This window comes from Centruroides sculpturatus, unplaced genomic scaffold, assembly GCF_000671375.1.
Source record: "Centruroides sculpturatus isolate CEXI.00-Female unplaced genomic scaffold, Cexi_2.0 scaffold71, whole genome shotgun sequence".
Classification (NCBI taxonomy): domain Eukaryota; kingdom Metazoa; phylum Arthropoda; class Arachnida; order Scorpiones; family Buthidae; genus Centruroides; species Centruroides sculpturatus.
In genome coordinates this window covers 378,840-399,314 of record NW_019384332.1, presented here as the reverse complement: position 1 = coordinate 399,314, position 20,475 = coordinate 378,840, and the positions used below count along the sequence as shown (strand labels likewise).

General features: G+C 29.5%; 1 protein-coding gene across 3 annotated transcripts; it reads left to right on the top strand.

Annotated features, from left to right (window-relative positions):
• Nucleotides 1-2,105: 2,105 nt before the first annotated feature.
• On the top strand, nt 2,106-19,764 carry LOC111630448 (ADP-ribosylation factor-like protein 15). Of its 3 annotated transcripts, XR_002757533.1 has the most exons (6): nt 2,106-2,331; nt 14,960-15,107; nt 15,183-15,242; nt 15,318-15,526; nt 18,875-18,989; nt 19,155-19,764. XR_002757533.1 is itself a non-coding variant. In XM_023374559.1 (5 exons), the coding sequence occupies exons 1-5, from the start codon at nt 2,269-2,271 to the stop codon at nt 18,914-18,916; spliced, it is 522 nt and encodes a 173-aa protein (XP_023230327.1). In that variant the 5' UTR covers nt 2,106-2,268; the 3' UTR covers nt 18,917-19,095. The 3 variants fall into 3 exon arrangements, 2 of the variants coding, with proteins under 2 accessions (XP_023230327.1, XP_023230321.1); XM_023374559.1 differs by lacking the exon at nt 19,155-19,764 and having other exon boundaries at nt 18,875-19,095; XM_023374553.1 differs by lacking the exons at nt 18,875-18,989; nt 19,155-19,764 and adding an exon at nt 16,460-16,791.
• Nucleotides 19,765-20,475: the final 711 nt, after the last annotated feature.

Genomic DNA, 20,475 nt, shown 5'->3' with positions numbered 1-20,475 from the left:
TCTCGCAAATAATTTCTAACTGTATCTCAATTTAAAAGACTAAAATTCAGTTTTGTCACAGAACAAGCAATGAAAAATTCCGTGCTAGTGCAGCGACCTGTTTAAAATAGCTCTATTGGATATTGGTGGTGTATATGAATGCGAATGAATCGTACAAGCAAAGAAAAAAAAAAGGTCAGGATATCCTCGGATGAAATTACTAGTTCACCCGGACGGCGAGCCTATTTCCGGACTGTCCGGACGATAGCACTATCATAGGCGCGACGCAAATATAGATTAGAATGGTTCAAATTTTTACAAGATATTATTATTATTTATTGTGAAAGTTTGCCGCCCCCTAAGAAGTGCCGCCCGGGGCGGCGGGGGCGGCCCCCCTCACTACGCTACGCCACTGCACTTGTAACGACATAAAACCGTTTTAACGTCATATTTGAAGCACTCCCAAATTTACAAAATTAGATTACAAATTTTATTTAACATATAAGAAACTACGTGTTCAGTCCTAAAGTCAGAGTTCACTTAGAATGACTGCGGGTGGTACTCTCCCCCACCTGACTTCGGTGGGGTGAGGTGGTTGTTTTGGCTGTTTGTAGAAAAGGGTCGCCATTTTGTATTTTATTTTGACTCGATTCTCGGTCTTCTAACTACCTACGAGTCTGAATTTTTTTATGCGCAAATGATTTGGGCACCTAATACTCTATGCCAAATATCAACTCTCGACATGTACTCCTTCACACCTCTATGCTGGTAAGAAAATCGGGCAGTACGATTTTATAAACAAGACATAGTCTTGTCAAAAAGGATTCGAATACAATTGAATACGTAAGTTTAGAAAATAATATAACTCGGTTATGTTAAATTCATTATTCACATTAATCATCCTTTTTATACAAATACTGTATAAAAAAGAAAACTTGAAAAATCAAGGTTGAAAACTCTTTTATTTTGTATTTGGAAATTATGAAATACATTTTATTTATTTATAGATTACATATTTATATTATATTACTTTTTATCAGACTTTTTTTTATATGATTTCTTTTTTATGATTTGGATATGGTAACCTTAGTTAAATTAATCGTGTAGTTCTCATTAACAAATGAAAAATAACATATGAAAAGTAAGGAATGGCACACCGATCCATGTTTTTCAAGAATAATCGTAATAAAATATGATTGCTCATGAAAAGCATGGTTTTAAACCAAAGCAAATCAAATTATGAATGATGTAAACGTTTAAATAACGAATATATAATAGATTTAACGAGAAAAAAACTCCAGAAACGAATTGCGAGTTGCGTAACATTCCCGGCAAAGTTAAAATTGTATATGGTGCCATCTGTTATAAGATTTTGTTATAAAAAACTTTTTGTGTTATTAATTAATATAAAATAGCAATCGGGCCCGTCTCTCACCATCCGGCCGCTCCATTGTGGGCCTGGCCGAACCCATGATTTACTAAAAAGGCCATCTTAGTGCCCACAGAGCGGAAAGAATTAAAAGACAAAAAATTATAATGTGACATTATTATTATTTTTAGTATTAATGCCTTCATACTTGCATTTAGGTATGTTTTATTGTATATTTTTTAAATGCGATTACATAAAAAAAATTACAAATTTATCTGACATATACCGCTACTAACTTATAAAATATTTTGCAATTTACTGTTTGGAGATTATAATTTATTATTTCCTTCTTTTGTCAAATTGCACAATACCTCGCTTCACTACATTAAAATGAAAGTAATTATATACAGTATACAATAAATTAAATTTACATTAAATGTATTAAATATTTTTATATTCAGATTGAAATATTTATTAATTAGTTTGAAATAAAATTACAAATTTTTTATGGAAAAAAATAATAATTTTAATTATATTTACTTTTTATAAAACAAATATAAGGCTGTATAAACGCAGGAATAAAATAAAAGCAGACATTTTTATAAAATTTAAAATTATATTAAATATAAAATTGAAATTTATGAAATATAATATAAATTTATTACATCAAAAATTAAATGATAATAACATAAATTTTTACATTATCTTCAAGGATAAAAAAAAGAAATAAAGGTTAAATTATTTATGACGTAAGAGGTCGTGTTAGGGTGAGTCAGATTCTAAGGAGGCGCTGTAAACAAATATGCAGACGAGAATCAAGATAAAATACAACAATTTCAACTTATATTTACGATTTTTTACGTTTATTTTAACAATATGAACGTAAAAGAACATTTAAATTTATTTGTTATGAATTAGAAATGCCTAAAGTAGTAGAAAATATCCAATTGGGACTTAGTGCTTGTAGGATTGGTTTGAGAAAGGTAAATCTGCCTTTTTATTTAAATATATTAATTTAAATATTAATTATGTGAAAGTAAACTCTTTTACACAAGATAATAATTACTTTGTTACGTCACAGACAAAAAAAGAAAAACTCACACACACAAGTATTACAATTACAGTATTTTTCTTTAATATGTTTAAATATTAATCTAAATTTTATACATTAAACTGTACATTTTATATACTAAGTACAAGTTATATACACAATAAACTTTACGTAGTGAATTAAATTGCTTCTTATTAAGTATTACAAGATTATGCCAAATGTCTGCTGATATTTTGACCTGAAATTAAAAAAAAAATATTCTTTCAGACCAATTTCTGGCTTTTTGTGACCTGTAATTAGTGTGAATGAATGTTTGGTGTGAGGAATAAGTTTATATTTTACAGATGAATATAATTGAACAGAATTAAGGGTAGATATTTACCTAGTAGCATCAGTGGTGGTATCGTGTTTAAAATTTAGCCGACGCAACTGTGCCAGCTTCGAGTAGCCCACTTGACTGTTTATGGAGTACTTGATGCTATATAGTTTTAGGGGGTGTGGGGAGCTTGCCTCCACCTGGGCACTGAGGTGCTCAGTACGAGCGATAGTGAGCACCGAGGTGCTCACTATCACTCGTACTGAGGCACACCATAGTTTGGTTTTGCTTGTTAATAAGGTTAATATTGATTAAATTAGTAGTATGAGTCAAATAATAAATAATGTCAAACTTGCATATAACAAGTTACTGTTTATTATTATTTAATCTAAGTTTTTTGTATTCATATGTTGTTGAATTTGGATAAATTTCAAAGAGAATTTGTTTGTATTTCAAATCTAATGATTGATTACTTGTTTTGCTAACTGGCGTGTAGTATTATTACATTTTTCCATTCACAAAAAGTCAGCATGATAAAGCAGAATTTTAAGTTAGAAGTTTGGTAGTAAATCATTTTATGAATTTATATTGATATTCTAAAATGTTATGAAGTGCTAAATAAATTTGTTTTGTGTTTTCTGAAATATATATGAATACAGATGTTTCAGTTTAAATTCTATAGATATGGCATATGCCATTTAATGACGGATGTGTTCTGAGAAATATGTCATTAAGCAAATATAGTTTATAGACTTAGACAAACCTACATAAAAAGTCTATTACTAATACTATATAGGTTGTATATAATGCAAGTGTAACACAATAATAAGCATTTATGTAGAAACCCTATCACACACTGGATGTATATGTTTTTATTTTACTAACTGGATTTTTGGTTTGGAAGTATTGCTGTAATAAGCATTTATGTATCTAAACATATCTAAGTATTTTAAAATCTTAAATAGCCACTAACGTACCCTACAAACCAATGATTGGCATTCAAAGAAAAAAACAAAATGAAAATTCACCATGAACATTTTCAAACTCTCCAGAGTTCTTCCATTTGAACACATTCGAATGATTGTTCAAATGGTTGTGTTCCAAAGCCTTCACGTTCCATGGAACATCCATTTCATGCCTGAAGAAGAACTCTGAAGAATTCGAAAACATTCATGGTGAATCTTTGTTTTATTTATAGATTACATATTTATATTATATTACTGACTAACACCAATTGGCATTGCGTGTTGTTGTCTTAAATAGCCACTTCTTGTGGAAAAGTCAAAACATTCATTTTACCAAAAAAATGTTTTTAGCCCTAATCAGACTATCTTCAGTTTCTATTGCAACTTTTACATAAACTTATGTTCTAACAAAATCTATAAATTTTTTTTATAGAATGTTTGTTTGAAATCATCATCTAAAATGTATTATAGACATTTTTCAATTTTAAAGAGTTAAGTTTTATTCAATATTTTTAGAACATATGATTGACAATTATGTATATTTAAAATTTCTATTAATTCAAAATTTAAAATTTCAAGAATACAAAAATTTAAGGTAATAAGATGTTAAAAACTTAAAGCAATTTTGTAAAGAAAAATTTTGTAAGCTTCAAATTATACTGATAAAATAGAGGGTGTGAAGTCATACTTGGTAATTTAATAAAACAGCACTAATATAGCAAAACCAAATATATATTAAGAAAACTTTGTGTATGTTCTTGATAAGCTTTCTTACAAGACTATTGTATGAATCTGCTTTCAGCTTTGATGACTGTTTCATAACTGTATAACTGGAATATTGATATGCCTGGACTAAATGTCTTATTCATTTTGGACATCACCTTCAGTGAAGATATTTATTGTGGGGATGTCAATTAGTTTTCCATTCAACAATGCTTCAAACATAGTAGTCAGTAGGATTTAAATTTTGAGTTTGGATGCTACTTATTTATTGTTACACATTCATAAAGATTGTCCAACATCCCTTCTGGGTTATCTGGGCTTTGTGAGAGGGTGCTGAGTCTTGTTGAGACAGGTATGGCTTTCCATTGCATGATTCTTCTATCCAGGGCTTAACAACTGTCTCTAGCACCTGAATATATCCAGCAGCATTAATTCTGATCTGTGCAAAAATTAATGTAGCATGACCTTCATTATTTACCACTTTTAAAACCATTGTGGTTGTTCATAACGAGTGATTTGTAAGTCTGCGAATAAATGTTACAAATAGGAACACAAGAACAAAAATGTGTGTGATTGAATATTCCTTTAATGCACTCCGAACATGGTTCTTTTATCTTGTTTTGTTACAAAGATTCCAACTTAATGAGTTCCTTTACTCTATTATCCTCACAGGGAAATAGGTCATCTCCTATTCTCGTACAAGTATGTAATATACGCGCATGTAACACAAAACCTTGATAACCAAATTAAAAACTAATCTTATGTCTAACTTAAAACTAATATAACAGGGAAATGATTAGACTTAGGAAAATATAGAAAGCATAAAGAGATAGAAAATACCTGGGTCCATGTTGATTGATCGATATCTTCGGGGAGGTGCCCTTTCACAGACGTGATCTTTTATTCTCCTTTACTGATTCAGCAATCTGTTCTCGAGGTTCTCTGATTCTTTCAGTTTTTCTTAGTCCCTTGTGCTTCTTCCTCTAATCTCGACAGTCCTCTCCTATACCTGCCTTCTGTTTTTGAGTTTCACTCACTACACTGTACATCCGTTCGTTTTGAGGTCCAGCCAAAAAATGTTCTCCTCTCTCCTTTTTTCTTGCCTCAGGCTACATTTTCTTTTATTTATTTCCCCAAATTCAGAGAAGCACTAATACCTTACTCCTTTGTTTTACCCTTGGTTCTGAGAAGGGGTAAGCCTCCCCCCTCAAGTAGTAATGGTCGATATGGAAAGTTCTCGAAGACAATAGAAAGAAAGTAGAAGAATAGAAATAAAATAAGGAATTGTGAACTATAAACAAACTACAATATTGCTGACAGCTGCACCTCATAGTTACTGGACTATACATTCTGGGGGCATAAGAAGGATCTGCACATATCTGTCATTTTTTCTATTAGACTTTTGGTCTTGGTGCATGTATGAACAATGTGTACAAAAGATCTTGCAACATTTATAAAGTTGGCAATTTCTAAATTGCTGTGTTCTGCACATATGACAACAATAACTACATGCTTTTTCATTTCTTGTTTTAGCATTTTATCTGCTATGGGGATCTGGAATTGACATTTTAATCAGTTTAAAGAGTGTGATATCCTGAAAATTTTCATATACCTCTCATATCTTGTAAATTAGAATAAATTGAAGGTTTTAACAATTTTGCATGGTTCAACTATTAAAATGCAAACAGCACTACAGCTGTGAAGCATGCATTACAGTTGGTGGTTGTTCTTTTGAGCAATTTCTGTAATTAACCATTATTAAAGATTTTTTTTTCATGTTTTGTGTTATGACTTTGCACCTCAACACTTCACACTTGACCACACATTCTACGACCAGAAATGTTTGTTTTGTTGTGTTATTCCACTTTTTAAAGTTTTTCTCATTTTTTTTTCACTCTGAATATTAATATGACCTGCCTATGACCAATATATTATGCAAATAAAACTATCCTTTTCACTTGCTTTATTGTATTTCTTGCTTGATTCTAATAAGTCTTTCAAGGATTAGTTTATCTAGGACTGCTTTTCAGCTATTTGAAAGGTATTCGTATCATTATAATTATTGATGTCAATATACATAGAGAGGAAATAAATATACTGTATATATGTTCTAAAATTCTAAGATAGATTATTCTTCCTGTTTATTCCTCTAGAACAGTGATTTTCAACTGGTGTGCAGCAAAATTTTTGAAGGTTATTAAATAAATTTTCAAAAGCCCAAAGAACAATAAGTATACATGTCAAAATTTAAACATCTAAAATGATTGAGTTTTTCATTGTTATAATAAATAAACTTATATGTAATGTAGTAAAAAAATATATATTCATAAGCAAAATTATATGTGCATAACATTGGGTTATTTCATTTAAAATGAAATTTTTTAAAAATCAAAAATGTACGTATAATTGTCCATATTTAGTTCAAATTATTTTAACTTAGAAATAGCAGGACATTGGGCATGTTTCTAAAGACAATTATGCCACTTTTAAATGCAAATTAAGACTTAATGTTAATTGCTTTTCTTATGTAAATGAAAATTATTCATTTAAATAATTATTGTTGTAATCTGCTACTATTTTAAGGAACAATAATACTGTTTTATTTAATCCACAAAAAAATATAGACAAAAAGAATTAGATTAACTGGCAAGTAATATGGCAATAGAATGTTTACAAACAACAACTTTAAATCATGTGATTTTTTCTGAAGAAATTTATGCTGCACAAATTTAATTATAGGTTCAAGTGTGTTGTGAGATAAAAAGATTGAAAAACACTACTCTATAAGGACAGGTTTGCTCCAAAATAATTCACATTTGTTTCCCAAGCCCATTCCATAAATTCTGTTATCTATTATATTTTCACATTGCCCTAAGGCTGCTGATTTTTAATGTTCTGCAAACTGTTTTATTAGCAGATCTGTACATGGATCTTATGTAAAGTACTCATCACATTTAGAGAACCTGATTGCATATATTCCTGTTTTTGATAATGTATTTGTTTGGTCCTTATCATTTCTAAGGATATTCATGATTACAAGTTTCTTTTTACTTCTACTGTATATCCTATCATACTGACATATTTTGCTGCTAACACTGTAACTGATTTGCCTGTAACAATGATGATTTTTTTTATCTTGTTAGTATTAGCTTGTCCTTGTTTGATTAAGATCATTTTGAAAATGCCACCACTACTACTTTCAGAAATCCAAAACTTACAAATACATATCTATTGTATTGTGCTTATGTTTGTATTGTACATATATCCTCTTATCCTCTTACATAGTATCTTCACTTTGTCCCAAATTACTTGTACTAATGTTATTCTGTTGCATGTCTCCTTCTAAACTTGCTTTTAAGTTACATTTAATAATAGCCCTCATATGTTCTGTTCTTATTCTCAAGGAGAAGCGGCATTTTATGTAGGATGTGTTGTAAGGTATTCAAGAACAACATATTGCCAAAAACAGAATTTTTATTCTTTTTATTGGCAATTACATTACACATTTTCAGGATTCCCATTCTGGACGCTGTAACAGTTCAGTTTTACCTCAAAATGCAACTTCTAAATTGCAATCCTTAGATCAAGAAATCATTTAAAATTTTAAATTACAATATGAAAGCTAACTGTAGGAAAAATATTAAATGTTATTAAAGATAGACTGTGAGAGTTTGGAGTGAACCTAAAACATGAATGATTAACAAAGTTTGAAATGACGTTTCACAAAGCATCATTGCAAATTGCTTACAAAAGTATGTTTAAGTCAACAATTTGATTTGAATAAATTGGAATTTCCATTAGACTATATCAAAGAAGACTGGGCTTATCTCATATCAGAAATGAGTGATGAAAAAGCATCATTTAAAGATTTTTCTCAATATTGACAATGACCTAGATGTTTGCAGACACTTGTCTAAAGATCACATCATTACTGATGTAAAGAAATAAGCAATGAAGATGAGGAAGGAATGAATCTTGTCAATTCTGCTCTTCCTATATGTAGGGAAGCCAGAAAAATTCTAGCTTTTAAAAGATTTTCCAGAAACTACATCATTTTATGAAACAAGCTGCTTTTGAAGCAGTCAAGTGTGTCAAAAACATGGTTGAGTAGAAAACAATGAATTATCAATGACAAATTTATGTACTAGACCAGTGGTTCTCAATTAGTTTTTCCTGCATACCACTTCAAGAAAGAGCTCAAACTCGCGTACCCCTTATAGCAGAAATTCATATTAATCCATACTAATATTATAAATTCGAAGGTAATTGTGTCTGTCTGTCACCTTTTCATGTCTAAACCGCTGAACAGGTTTTAATAAAATTTGGCGCAGAGATAGCTTACACGTTGGAGATGGACATAGACTACATTTTACTGCGAGAAAATATCTTATTCCAACCAGAAAATTCAATATAATGCGGGCGAAGCCATGGGTAGACAGCTAGTGAAAACTAGAATAAATTTTTTTACATTTATTGCCTTTATAATACAATTCTAATAATAATGAAAATAACATACGGTTATTTAATTTTAATGTGACAAATGTGCACGATTTGTCACATTATCTTCACAAAGATCTTCGCACAACTTTGTAAAATCTGGTTGCTTTTTGGTCAGCTACAGTCTCGAGTCATCTTCGAGTCAAAGTCGGTGATGTTGTTTAATTTTGTGTTTGTCATGACCGAAAATCCGCTCTCGCAGAGGTATTTTGTGCAAAATGGGAGTAAATATTTTATTGCCGTTTTGCTGACATAATAATAATGATAATTCTACAATCAACACAATTTGTGTTAATTGTACAAGTTTTGTTTCTTGCATAAGAATTTTATTTAGGTACTGTCAAAAATGCATTTTTTTAATGAAATTTCGAGAATATTTTTAGTTATAAATAAATGAATTTGTGCATTCAACATCGTGTTGTAAATTGCCGAATTTTTGACGGTCCACCCATTATTTTTTGATTGCTTCATGTCGTGCATTTAAATTTTAAATCGACCGATTTTAGATTGCCGCGCGTACCCCTTCATGCAATTTCGCGTACCCCTGGGGATACGCGTACCACTAATTGGGAACCACTGTACTAGACTTTTTAATAATAGTGTCAATGTTTTATTTATATATATATGTAACAAGGGTTGCTCTGGAAATTTAAAAATACTGTCAACCCAGTTTTCAATATTTTTTGCCACTTCAAATTATTTATCATCACTAATTCTACTTACTTATTAATGCAAATGCTGTAGTTTTATCATCTAATATAGTGGGTGATCAGTTAACGAACATAATCTGTTCCAAGACTTTGTTCCGAATTGTTCGTTAACTGATTATCGATTTACTATAGGTTTTAATGGGAATTTAATTAATTCGTTCTGGAGACACCAAAAAATAAAAAATATATACTTTTTTACTATGTTTATTTATATGTAATAATAAAACTACATACATACAGTTTTACATTTTTATTAGTCATGTTTTTTCCGTTTGAAAGGGTTAAAGAATCTGTCTAATGTCGATTGCTTTTCTCTCTTCTTCACAATTTTTCTTAAGTAATTAATAGCATTGTAATTGTAGAGATCCCAAGCCTCAACCTGGTTTGGATGCCATTCTAAGACCGTTGTTCTGACATCACCCACTTCTTCAAAGGATCTTTAATAACAGATATCGGCATTAATCCTCTTTTTCAGAAGAAAACATATCTCGCCGAGTTTCTTGGTGTTCTTCATTCAAGAGTTCTTGGCGTTCTTCTGTTGTCAGATCCGTTTCAGGTTCCATTACAAACTCTTCGATGTTCTTTATTTCTCAGATGTGATTTTTGTTACTCCTTTAGCTGCTGGAGTCTTCTTGATTATACAGTATTTTTCTTAAATAAGATTGAACTGAGGCTTATTGTAGACCTGTTTAAGCCATATTGCCCAGCAACATTAGGCATCTTCTGCCCACTCTCTACCTTTGCTATTATACTCTCACCTTTCAAAAAGAAAAACAAACGCAAAACTTAACGAGTGCCTACCCGACAGTCTTGCAAATACACAAAAGAATTGTTTTGTCAGAAAAATAAAAGGCTGGAATTACAAGGGAGAATTTCAAAGTTCGGAGGAAGACTATCCAATCGGTATATACCGTCTTGAGCGTCGATGTCGACGTCTCCCACACTCCGAAAAGTTTCGAATTGTTGCCTGAAGACAAGGGAAGACCAATCGGTATTCATTATTTTACATTGCTTCTTCCTGTGTTTGTTCTGTGGGGTGTTTGGTACCTGATCATGCGTTTGTTGTCCGAACATAAAAATCTTTCATGAAAGTGTTCTTTATCCAATCTGTTTGTTAACTGATCACCCACTGTATATTGCCTTATTGGTTAACCTACATTGTCTAGGTCCAGTGCCTAGTGCAGGCATGGCCAACATACGGCTTGCGGGTCGGATCTGGCCCATGTAATGAATTTATGTGGCCTGTGATCAATCTTTCAATATTAGCTACTCAAGTTTGAATAGCTTGATGAAAAAATTCTGACGCCTAAAAAGAAAAAAGGTCAATAACTCACTGTGCATTTAGAGTTAACCCTTCATTACAAATCTCATAAGTACAGCATAGAATGTTGATAAAGCATGATAATNGAACTAATATGAATGATACCGAACAACCCTCAAGAAAGTATGGATAGAAAACAGAAGATGTCCATATGTCACCAGTTACTTTTTAAGAAAATCTTTGCATTTTTAATTGATATTTTTTTGTGTGTTTTTAAAGGACTTTTTAGCATTTTGGCAGCTAGTAGCCTAAAAAGGAAGGTCGGTTGCCAAGATTGTACAGTCTGGAACATGAAATTAACTATAGAGTTAACCCTTCATTACAAATCTCATAAGTACAGCATAGAATGTTGATAAAGCATGATAATATGAAAAATGTATCTGTAATCTCTATGTACAATTTAGTCTCTATGGGGTGACACCACAATGAGATCTCGCACTATCTCAAAATCTTCCTGGGGCAGCCTCTGGTTCGGCCTGTGGAAAAAGTTTTCTTTCCAATTCGGCCCGAAGGTAAAAACTGTTGGCCACCCCTGGCCTAGTGTCTTATTCACTGAGCTATCACCACTCAGGGACATAAAACTTCCAAAGAATTATCAGCCAAACACTCAGTTTTCAGAGGCCCAGTTTTTTGAAACACCTGAGTAGTGGGTCTTATTGTTTGGACAAGGAACTATTTGTATTTAAAGCTATGTGCCATTTGTATTGGAAACCCGAATGTCTGGTCCTTTCCTTGTTAGCAATAGGAATCATTTTTGAATAACTTTTTTAATAAAAATTCCATAACACATTTGATTACAGTGCTTAAACAGTATTTCACATATTTTCTGTCATATCAACATTTTTGTTTTAGTCTACTGAAAAAAGATCAAAGTGAAAAAAGTCATCCTAAAGAATTCCCAAAATTTTCTGTCAGTCAGTAAAAAAATTCCCAATCTGGAAATGTTGGGTAGCATTGCACAAAACTGCCTTTGGTTCTCAATATCACTTCCTAGTTTTCTGCTCAAACTTGCTGCGTGACATCATGAAATTGCTAGAAATTGACAGGACTTCCATCACACAGGAGCTAGACATTCTGCTGTTTTTCTTCAAGTGTGCTTGTGATTCAATTTTACACTGATTGTCAAAATAAATGGACTAGGGATTTATCTTTTGCTGTTACCAATATTATATTTATATTATCACTTTAATAAAAATATTGCCAAGTGGCAATTTTGGTGTTATACAGCATGACCCCTGTATGTATATGTAAATATAATGTATTTTAACTCTATCTACAGGGTTGGTAGAAAGTAACTAAGCATTGAGAAATCACTATAATTTTGTAATAATAAGGCAATCATAATAAAATTTGTATGCTGTTGTACATCAGTCAATTAAATTTTATAATTTTGCATTGATGGTTTGGACAGGTATAGAGAGAGGCTGCATGCAGAGTGGCAAAAAAAAATATGATCAACCACTTGTCTGTTCAGAAGCAAGTGCTGATTGCTGCATGATATGCAATGTGCAAATCAGTAGTTTCTGTGCAGAGATGGTGAAGGACATCATGCCACAATCTGTCCGGAAACAATCAATAATTTTCATTCAAATCTAAAATGGCCATAGATTTCTATGCATTTGGAGCTAGAACTATTTAAAATGACTAAGACAAAATCTTTCTCACTTTGTTTCTAGCTGTTTAAACACCGATTACAAACGTTTTCGGCTTTATTAATAGGCCTTCTTCAGGTACACTGTGGTCTGCTAGAACTTCAGTTGGGAGATATTCAAATGGTGTCACTGTTTACATAGGTTTTGTCTTACCAGTGACATCGTTTGAAAATCTACCAACCGAAGTTCTAGCAGACCACAGTGTACCTGTAGAAGGCCTATTAAGAAGAAATAGATAAATAAATAAAACTCACGCCAAAATTGTATAGCTTCTTGATAAAAAGCACTGAGTTCAGCGTTAATACGATTTTTCTTATATCGCAAGTACTTTCGACGAGTATTATATCGTTGTTCTCAGGCGAAAAAAGAACAAATTTGAAAATTAGAACGTGCAGAGTGTTCCAAGTAGAAAACGGAAAATTTTTCTTGTCAATTTCTAAATTATAACGTTCGGTAATTCCGTTGGTTACATGGAACAAGCTTTTGCGGGCGTTCGAAAAGCTTGTTGCACGTGACCAACGGAATTACCGAACGTTANATTTTTTTTACAAACCATATATATATGCAACCAGAATACAATCATCTCTCATACATTTTGAGAATCTAGATATATATATATATCTATAGATTCTCAATATATCAATATATCAATCTATAGATATAGATATATCTATATCTATAGATTGATATATTGATATATTGAGAATCTATAGATATATATATATCTAGATTCTCAAAATGTATGAGAGATGATTGTATTCTGGTTGCATATATATATGGTTTGTAAAAAAAATATGGCCCTAAATTACAAGGATAGCAATATCCTCCCTCAAGCTTGAAGGAAGTTCTTTCTGTTTGAAGTCCTGCAATAAATACTATATGTAACATCAATAACAAATTAGATGACATCTCTTCCTTATGTTCCTTTTTCAAATTCTACATATATTAACCTGATGATGATAGCTAAAGTTATTGAAAATAATTGTTTTCTCATTAAATAATTTTTAATTTTATTCTGGAGTTTGGTTATTTCATTCTTTTAATATATTATTAGTTTAAATATTTGAAGAGAAAGTCCTCCCAAATAGGGGCCACCATTTATTAATTTCGTGTTCCAGACTGTACAATCTTGGTGACCGACCTTCCTTTTTAGGCTACTAGCTGCCAAAATGCTAAAAAGTCCTTTAAAAACACACAAAAAAATATCAATTAAAAATATGAAGATTTTCTTAAAAAGGAACTGGTGACATATGGACGTCTGTTTTCTATCCATACTTTCTTAAGGACATTTTCAGCTTTTATCTACGAAGAAATAAGCACTGGAAAATGTAGATTGGAAAAATTTAACTACAATAAGAACCATACAATGAAAAAACTACAAATTAAAATTGTAAAGTATTGTCACCAAAGGGAAGTTTTTCCAATCTACATTTTCCAGTGCTTATTTTTTCGTAGATAAAAGCCGAAAACGCCCTTGTCAGTGAGCCTTTGCAATGTTTCTGGACAAATGATACAATGAAGCATAAACACTCTTAGTTACTTTTAATATAAACTGAACCAATACAAGTTGAACAGATAAAGAATTGTCATCACACCATACAAAACATATACGCCATCTTTCCGTCTTTTTTCCCGCTCGTTTTCAAAAACCAATAAAAAAAAAAAAAAAAAAGTTATACATGTGCCCCCTGCCCAAACATACGCTTTTTTTCTGAACTAATATGAATGATACCGAACAACCCTCAAGAAAGTATGGATAGAAAACAGAAGATGTCCATATGTCACCAGTTACTTTTTAAGAAAATCTTTGCATTTTTAATTGATATTTTTTTGTGTGTTTTTAAAGGACTTTTTAGCATTTTGGCAGCTAGTAGCCTAAAAAGGAAGGTCGGTTGCCAAGATTGTACAGTCTGGAACATGAAATTAACTACAATAAGAACCATACAATGAAAAACTACATATTATTAGTTATTAAATTATGTTTAGCTTTATATTTGATAGTTTAATGAAGAAAATGAATATAAAAGATTTAATATGAATTTTTAATTTGTTTGTAATTAAGATATAACTTCTAAATATCACTTATGGTAGCTATTATTATGTTCTATGAATGTATGTCTCTTTAATCCAAATGACTATTAAGTTCGGTAGACTATCATTACAGCTTTCAAGTTAGACACTTCTTTTATTGTTTTCTCATATGCATTTCGGGCTTATGTAAATGCTAAGCCCTTCTTCAACATATCTAATCTGAAAGCTGTAATGATAGTCTACCGAACTTAATAGTCATTTGGATTAAAGAGACATACATTCATAGAAGATATAATTTATTATATGAAGTTTGATATTAACACAAAAGTTTAATGTTATTCATAGTGTTGGCAATGGATGCGATGTCACAGACCTTTAGTTATTGTTCGTGACCAATATGAGGTACTCTGTTTAGGTCTGAGTGGTGCAGGTAAATCCACAGCCTTGGCAACATTAGTTGGAGAAAATATTGATAATATTGAACCAACAACAGGTGAGAAATAAGAAAAATTTTTATTTTATTATAAATCAGTGTTAAAGTCAATAAATACATTGTTTGTATTTTCAGGGTTTAATATTAAAACACTTCCTTTAAAAGAAACTGTGTTAGATATTAAAGAACTTGGAGGTTTGTCTCTTTTCAAAATATATCTTGAGTATTATATTTGTACTTGGTGTATTCTTATGACAATTTATTTATCAGGAGCAGATAATGTACGACCATTTTGGAATAGATATTTTACTGGTCAGCATGGATTATTATATGTAGTAAATGCAGCCTCAGATGATGATAGTTTAAAGCTTTCATTAGAATCATTATTGACAGTGTTATCTGATCCAGCCATGAAGGGTATACCATGTGTTATTCTTGCAACACATGTTGATTGCTCAGATTCAAGAACACAGCACAATGTAAGTTTTTACTCATATTTATGACAAAATGAATATATATTTTATTAAATATTAATAAAACTATTTTTGGCACTTTATTTTGCTTTATTTATCAGAATTATTAAACACAAAAATCAATTTCTATACATAAAAAAAAATTTAAGTGAAAATATTTTTGAATTAATGAATTCATCATCAATATCCACAGAATAGAGAGCTTAAAATCAAACATACAAGTTCTAAATAGAAAAAGATTTTTATATTTTTTTCTTATTACGACTATTTTCAATAATTTTTAATGAGATTTGCCAAAAGTGATTATGTGTACGCATACATACAGGACTGAAATTTTGATACTTTTCATTTTATATAGAAGGTGGTCAAATTCTTAAATTTGAAAATTTCTAAATCATTAATATATGAATTTACTTTATGGATTTAGCTTTAATTTATAAAAGAAAAAACATGTATTATTTATGACATCATCACAATGCTGGGTTACAATTTTTAAGTGTATTTTAATTTAAAAAATCATGACTTGTCCAGATTGGAAGTTCATATTTAGATCAGGGCCACAGCCCATAATAATATAAAGATAGTAATTAAAAATTTTAATAGAATATAAATTAAAATAACTTTTTAATTGAATAGTAATTCTTTCAATTAATAATCATAAATCAATTTCAAATTATATAATCTTTTTTACATCTAACTAAACATAATCTATTCAGTTATCAGATAAAATTTAAGACCACTGTCTATTAGCATTAATAAATGTTTGTGAACACCAACAGACAATGCTCTTAAATTTTATATGGTAAGAATCTGGCATGAGAAGATAATTATTTCATTCCTATTCAGTTATTTCTTTACAATTAATATTTGATTATAATTTATTAAAATCGTGTGTTGATTTTTGAGACTTTTATAATAATTATTGTCAATTTTGTACAGTTGGAACAGTTTTTTCAAAGTGCTCTCCACGGGAGGAAATGGACAATACAGATGTGTAGCCTACAAGACAATGAGAGCATCCAAAATGCATTGGAAACACTTATTGACCTGATGGCATACAATGTTTAGCAAGTAGTATTACTAAATGCTGAAAGCCTAGAAGTAAAGCAAGAGAGTTGAGCCAATAGAGATAAGATTCAAGCAATTGTCTGTTTGCTCAACCGTAGATAGCATATCTGATTCCTGTGATTGTTGTTATGACGAGATCATACAAATGCATTTTGTGCAAGTTTACGTTATGTAAATCATTTCTATTCACCGGAAGAGAAATTAGAAGAGAAATTTTGAAACTTTGTTACAGTAAATTGATGGTATGATTTGCACTGCCATTTTCTATCCATTTATTAATGCAAATGCCAATTATATAAGTAGTTTTGGTGGCTTAGAATATTTATAGGATATGCAATAGTTTCTTCCCGATTTGAAAAGTAAAATATCCAAAATGGTATAAACTATTTATTGAAATTTTGTTAATGTTTTTATAATCTGTTCTGTAATATAATAGAAAAGAATATAATCCATAAAATTAGTTTAAAATTTTGTTTCAAAACAGATATTTGAATAACATGGGATTTTTGTTTTTCCCCCTCCTCTTATAATTTACACTAATTTTAGTTTGTCAGATAATTATGTATTGAATCTGTCATGAATTTTACTGGAGCTTGAAATCAGCCAAATTTTATAAATATATCGTAACTGATGAACTGAGACTATTAATTTTGTTCATTCACTTAGACTAAGAAAATTTCCTTTATAGAAAAAGCAGCAATAAACACATTCAATTTGGAATTTAATTATTTCTTTTGTATTAATTAATTTAAGAAAAATTAGTTGAAACAGACACATGNCATAAATGAAAAGAAAAAATATTCTTTCAAGTTAATATTTTACCAAAGCCTTACTTAATAATTTCTCTTTATAATTCCCAAAAACCTTATTCCAAATGTGTTAATTATTTTAAATGGCTGATAATATTAATACTCATTTTTTCAATTTATTAGAATCACTTGGTCATTTTAAGTTTCTTAATCTGGCCCCTACAGAACCAGAGTGGTGCCAGATTACTGAAAATTCTTATTACCATTTGTATATTATATATCAAATGTTTTTGCAACATTTGATATATAATATACACAATCTAAACATTTTGTAACTATGCATGCTGCTATATGCTTCTGTATTTTTACACAATGAAAATGAAGCAGTGCATGACTATACTTTGTTGAGACATTGTTTATTAACATTTCTGCAAATTTTTCAAAGTATTATAATATTGTCTGGGATCGTTAGCACACCATATGAGTATACAAATTTTGATTTGCAGAATACAGTAGGTGTGAATTTTGAAGTAGTTATAAAAATTGATTTGTTAATTCAAATATTTATAAATCAGTCAAACTTTTAGAAAAATGTTTAATAGAAAACTATGCAATTGAAATTTGTGTTACAACTAGGAAAATTATAGTTAATTTTATATCCATTTTTTCAAATTTACTAAAAATATAAATCTTAAAGATGAATTCAACAAAAGTCAGCATATTATCACTAAAAATAAAATAAATAAATTTATCACTTAAATAATTGCTTGTTAACTGGAAATATTGATAAGTGAATTTTATCTTTGTGAAAAATTTTAAGCTATTTTAAACCCAAACTTTGTATTTTTAAATTTATAAATTATACTTTTCAATGCTGTGAACTGGTTAATTTCATACAAGTACAGTTTAAAACAAAATGCTTTAAATAATATTGTACAACTGATTGATGATGTATAAAAATTTTCTAAATGTAGCATTCAAACATAATGATCTTCACTATTTCATTACTAATTAATTAATTTATGTATGTACAGTACATTTTATTTTATAGCAGCATGTTTAAAGCAATAATGTACTGCAATCATTCTTGAATTCTTTTTAACAAATTATTTGATACAAAGATTCTTCTATTGTAATAAGAGATTTATTTGGAAGAAACTAAAGACTTCAATTAATGTAAAATCTAAACAAATAATTTGAATACTATTATTTAATAGTTTTCATTAAATTTGTTCAAATTATTTTTAAAATATTTCGTTTTACAAATTATGCGTAACTATCTAATTTAATTGCCAAATTTTTAAAAATATGATTTGTAATAAAACAATGTGAACAATAATAATTACAAAAGTAAAGATATTCAGTAAGTTAGACATAATGCATTATATTTTGCAATTTAACAGCCTCATTCATGTTTTTATATTTATCTTGCAATTTTTCTGACAAGATATTATTAATCCAAGAATGAAATCTATATTAAAATCAATAAGTAATTTTTTTTATATAAGTCTACATTAATGCATTTACATTTTTTAAGTTTAACAAGAACCTGAATAAATATTTTTGGAAATGGCAGTAGAGCTTATACCATCCCATTCCACAAAAAAAAAAGAAAAAAAATTGTGTATAAGATTTGTATCTGGAATTAAATAGTAAGTGTTAATTGAGATAGATTTTTCTTTATTAATCTTGTTAATTATTAATTGATGAAAAAGATTTTTTTAAATTTAAGTTATTTATGTTTTTAATTAAGAAATATATATTGTTTAATACATTAAAAAGTGTTGTATATACATTATTATTATTATTATTTTTAGATACTTTTAATTCTTCAAAGTTTGAATTTGTTATGAAAAATTTTACAATTGATTGTTTTGTAGATGTATTAAATATTAACACATAAATGTATTATAATTGGTTATCCATCAAAATTCTCCCTTAAGAAAAATTTTTGAGTTGTTCTCACATTAATGTTTTTGATCATACTTTTTCAATTCATATTTTATCAAATCTAGTCTTCCATGTTCATCTCTTCTGTACAAATTTGTTTGTAATTTATCCATGTATAAAATTCTCTTTAATTTGGTATACTGTATTATAAACTTTGCATGTCACCCATCAATCACTATAAATCTGACAAACTAAAATCTTCTTTAAAGAAGTGTAAATTGGCATTGATACTTGAAATTGACTATGTTAAATCGTACAAATTGTTAAATTTGAAAATTATATAAATTTGGCTCAAGTATTCATATGTTCAATAATAATTGCTTGTAAAAAAAATATTCATAGAAAACAAAACAGATTTTGTCACACTGTATGTATAAAAAAAATATTTTCCTGAATGTGGATGGATAAGATGAACTATTAGTCAACTAATATGTATGAAATATTGTTTCTGATTAATAAAACTTATTTCAAATTTAATTTGCCTTTTAAATACTTACTGCTGTTTTACACTTAATATATTTTAAGTAATTAAAGAGCATTGCATTGATTGCATAAATGAAAAGAAAAAATATTCTTTCAAGTTAATATTTTACCAAAGCCTTACTTAATAATTTCTCTTTATAATTCCCAAAAACCTTATTCCAAATGTGTTAATTATTTTAAATGGCTGATAATATTAATACTCATTTTTTCAATTTATTAAATCACTTGGTCATTTTAAGTTTCTTAATCTGGCCCCTACAGAACCAGAGTGGTGCCAGATTACTGAAAATTCTTATTACCATTTGTATATTATATATCAAATGTTTTTGCAACATTTGATATATAATATACACAATCTAAACATTTTGTAACTATGCATGCTGCTATATGCTTCTGTATTTTTACACAATGAAAATGAAGCAGTGCATGACTATACTTTGTTGAGACATTGTTTATTAACATTTCTGCAAATTTTTCAAAGTATTACAAAGTATTATAATATTGTCTGGGATCGTTAGCACACCATATGAGTATACAAATTTTGATTTGCAGAATACAGTAGGTGATCGGTTAACGAACATAATCCGTTCCAAGACTTTGTTCGCTATCCGAATTGTTCGTTAACCGATTATCGATTTACCATAGGTTTCTATGGGAATTTAATTAATTCGTTCTGGAGACCCCCAAAATAAAAATATATACATT

Excerpts from the sequence above, each read along its gene's own strand:
- LOC111630448 (XM_023374553.1), top strand. The coding sequence starts at position 2,269 with ATGCCTAAAGTAGTAGAAAATATCCAATTGGGACTTAGTGCTTGTAGG. Across the intron at positions 2,332-14,959 it reads GTAGGATTGGTTTGAGAAAG|TGTTGGCAATGGATGCGATG; the intron begins GTAAATCTGCCT and ends TGTTATTCATAG. Across the intron at positions 15,243-15,317 it reads AGATATTAAAGAACTTGGAG|GAGCAGATAATGTACGACCA; the intron begins GTTTGTCTCTTT and ends TTTATTTATCAG.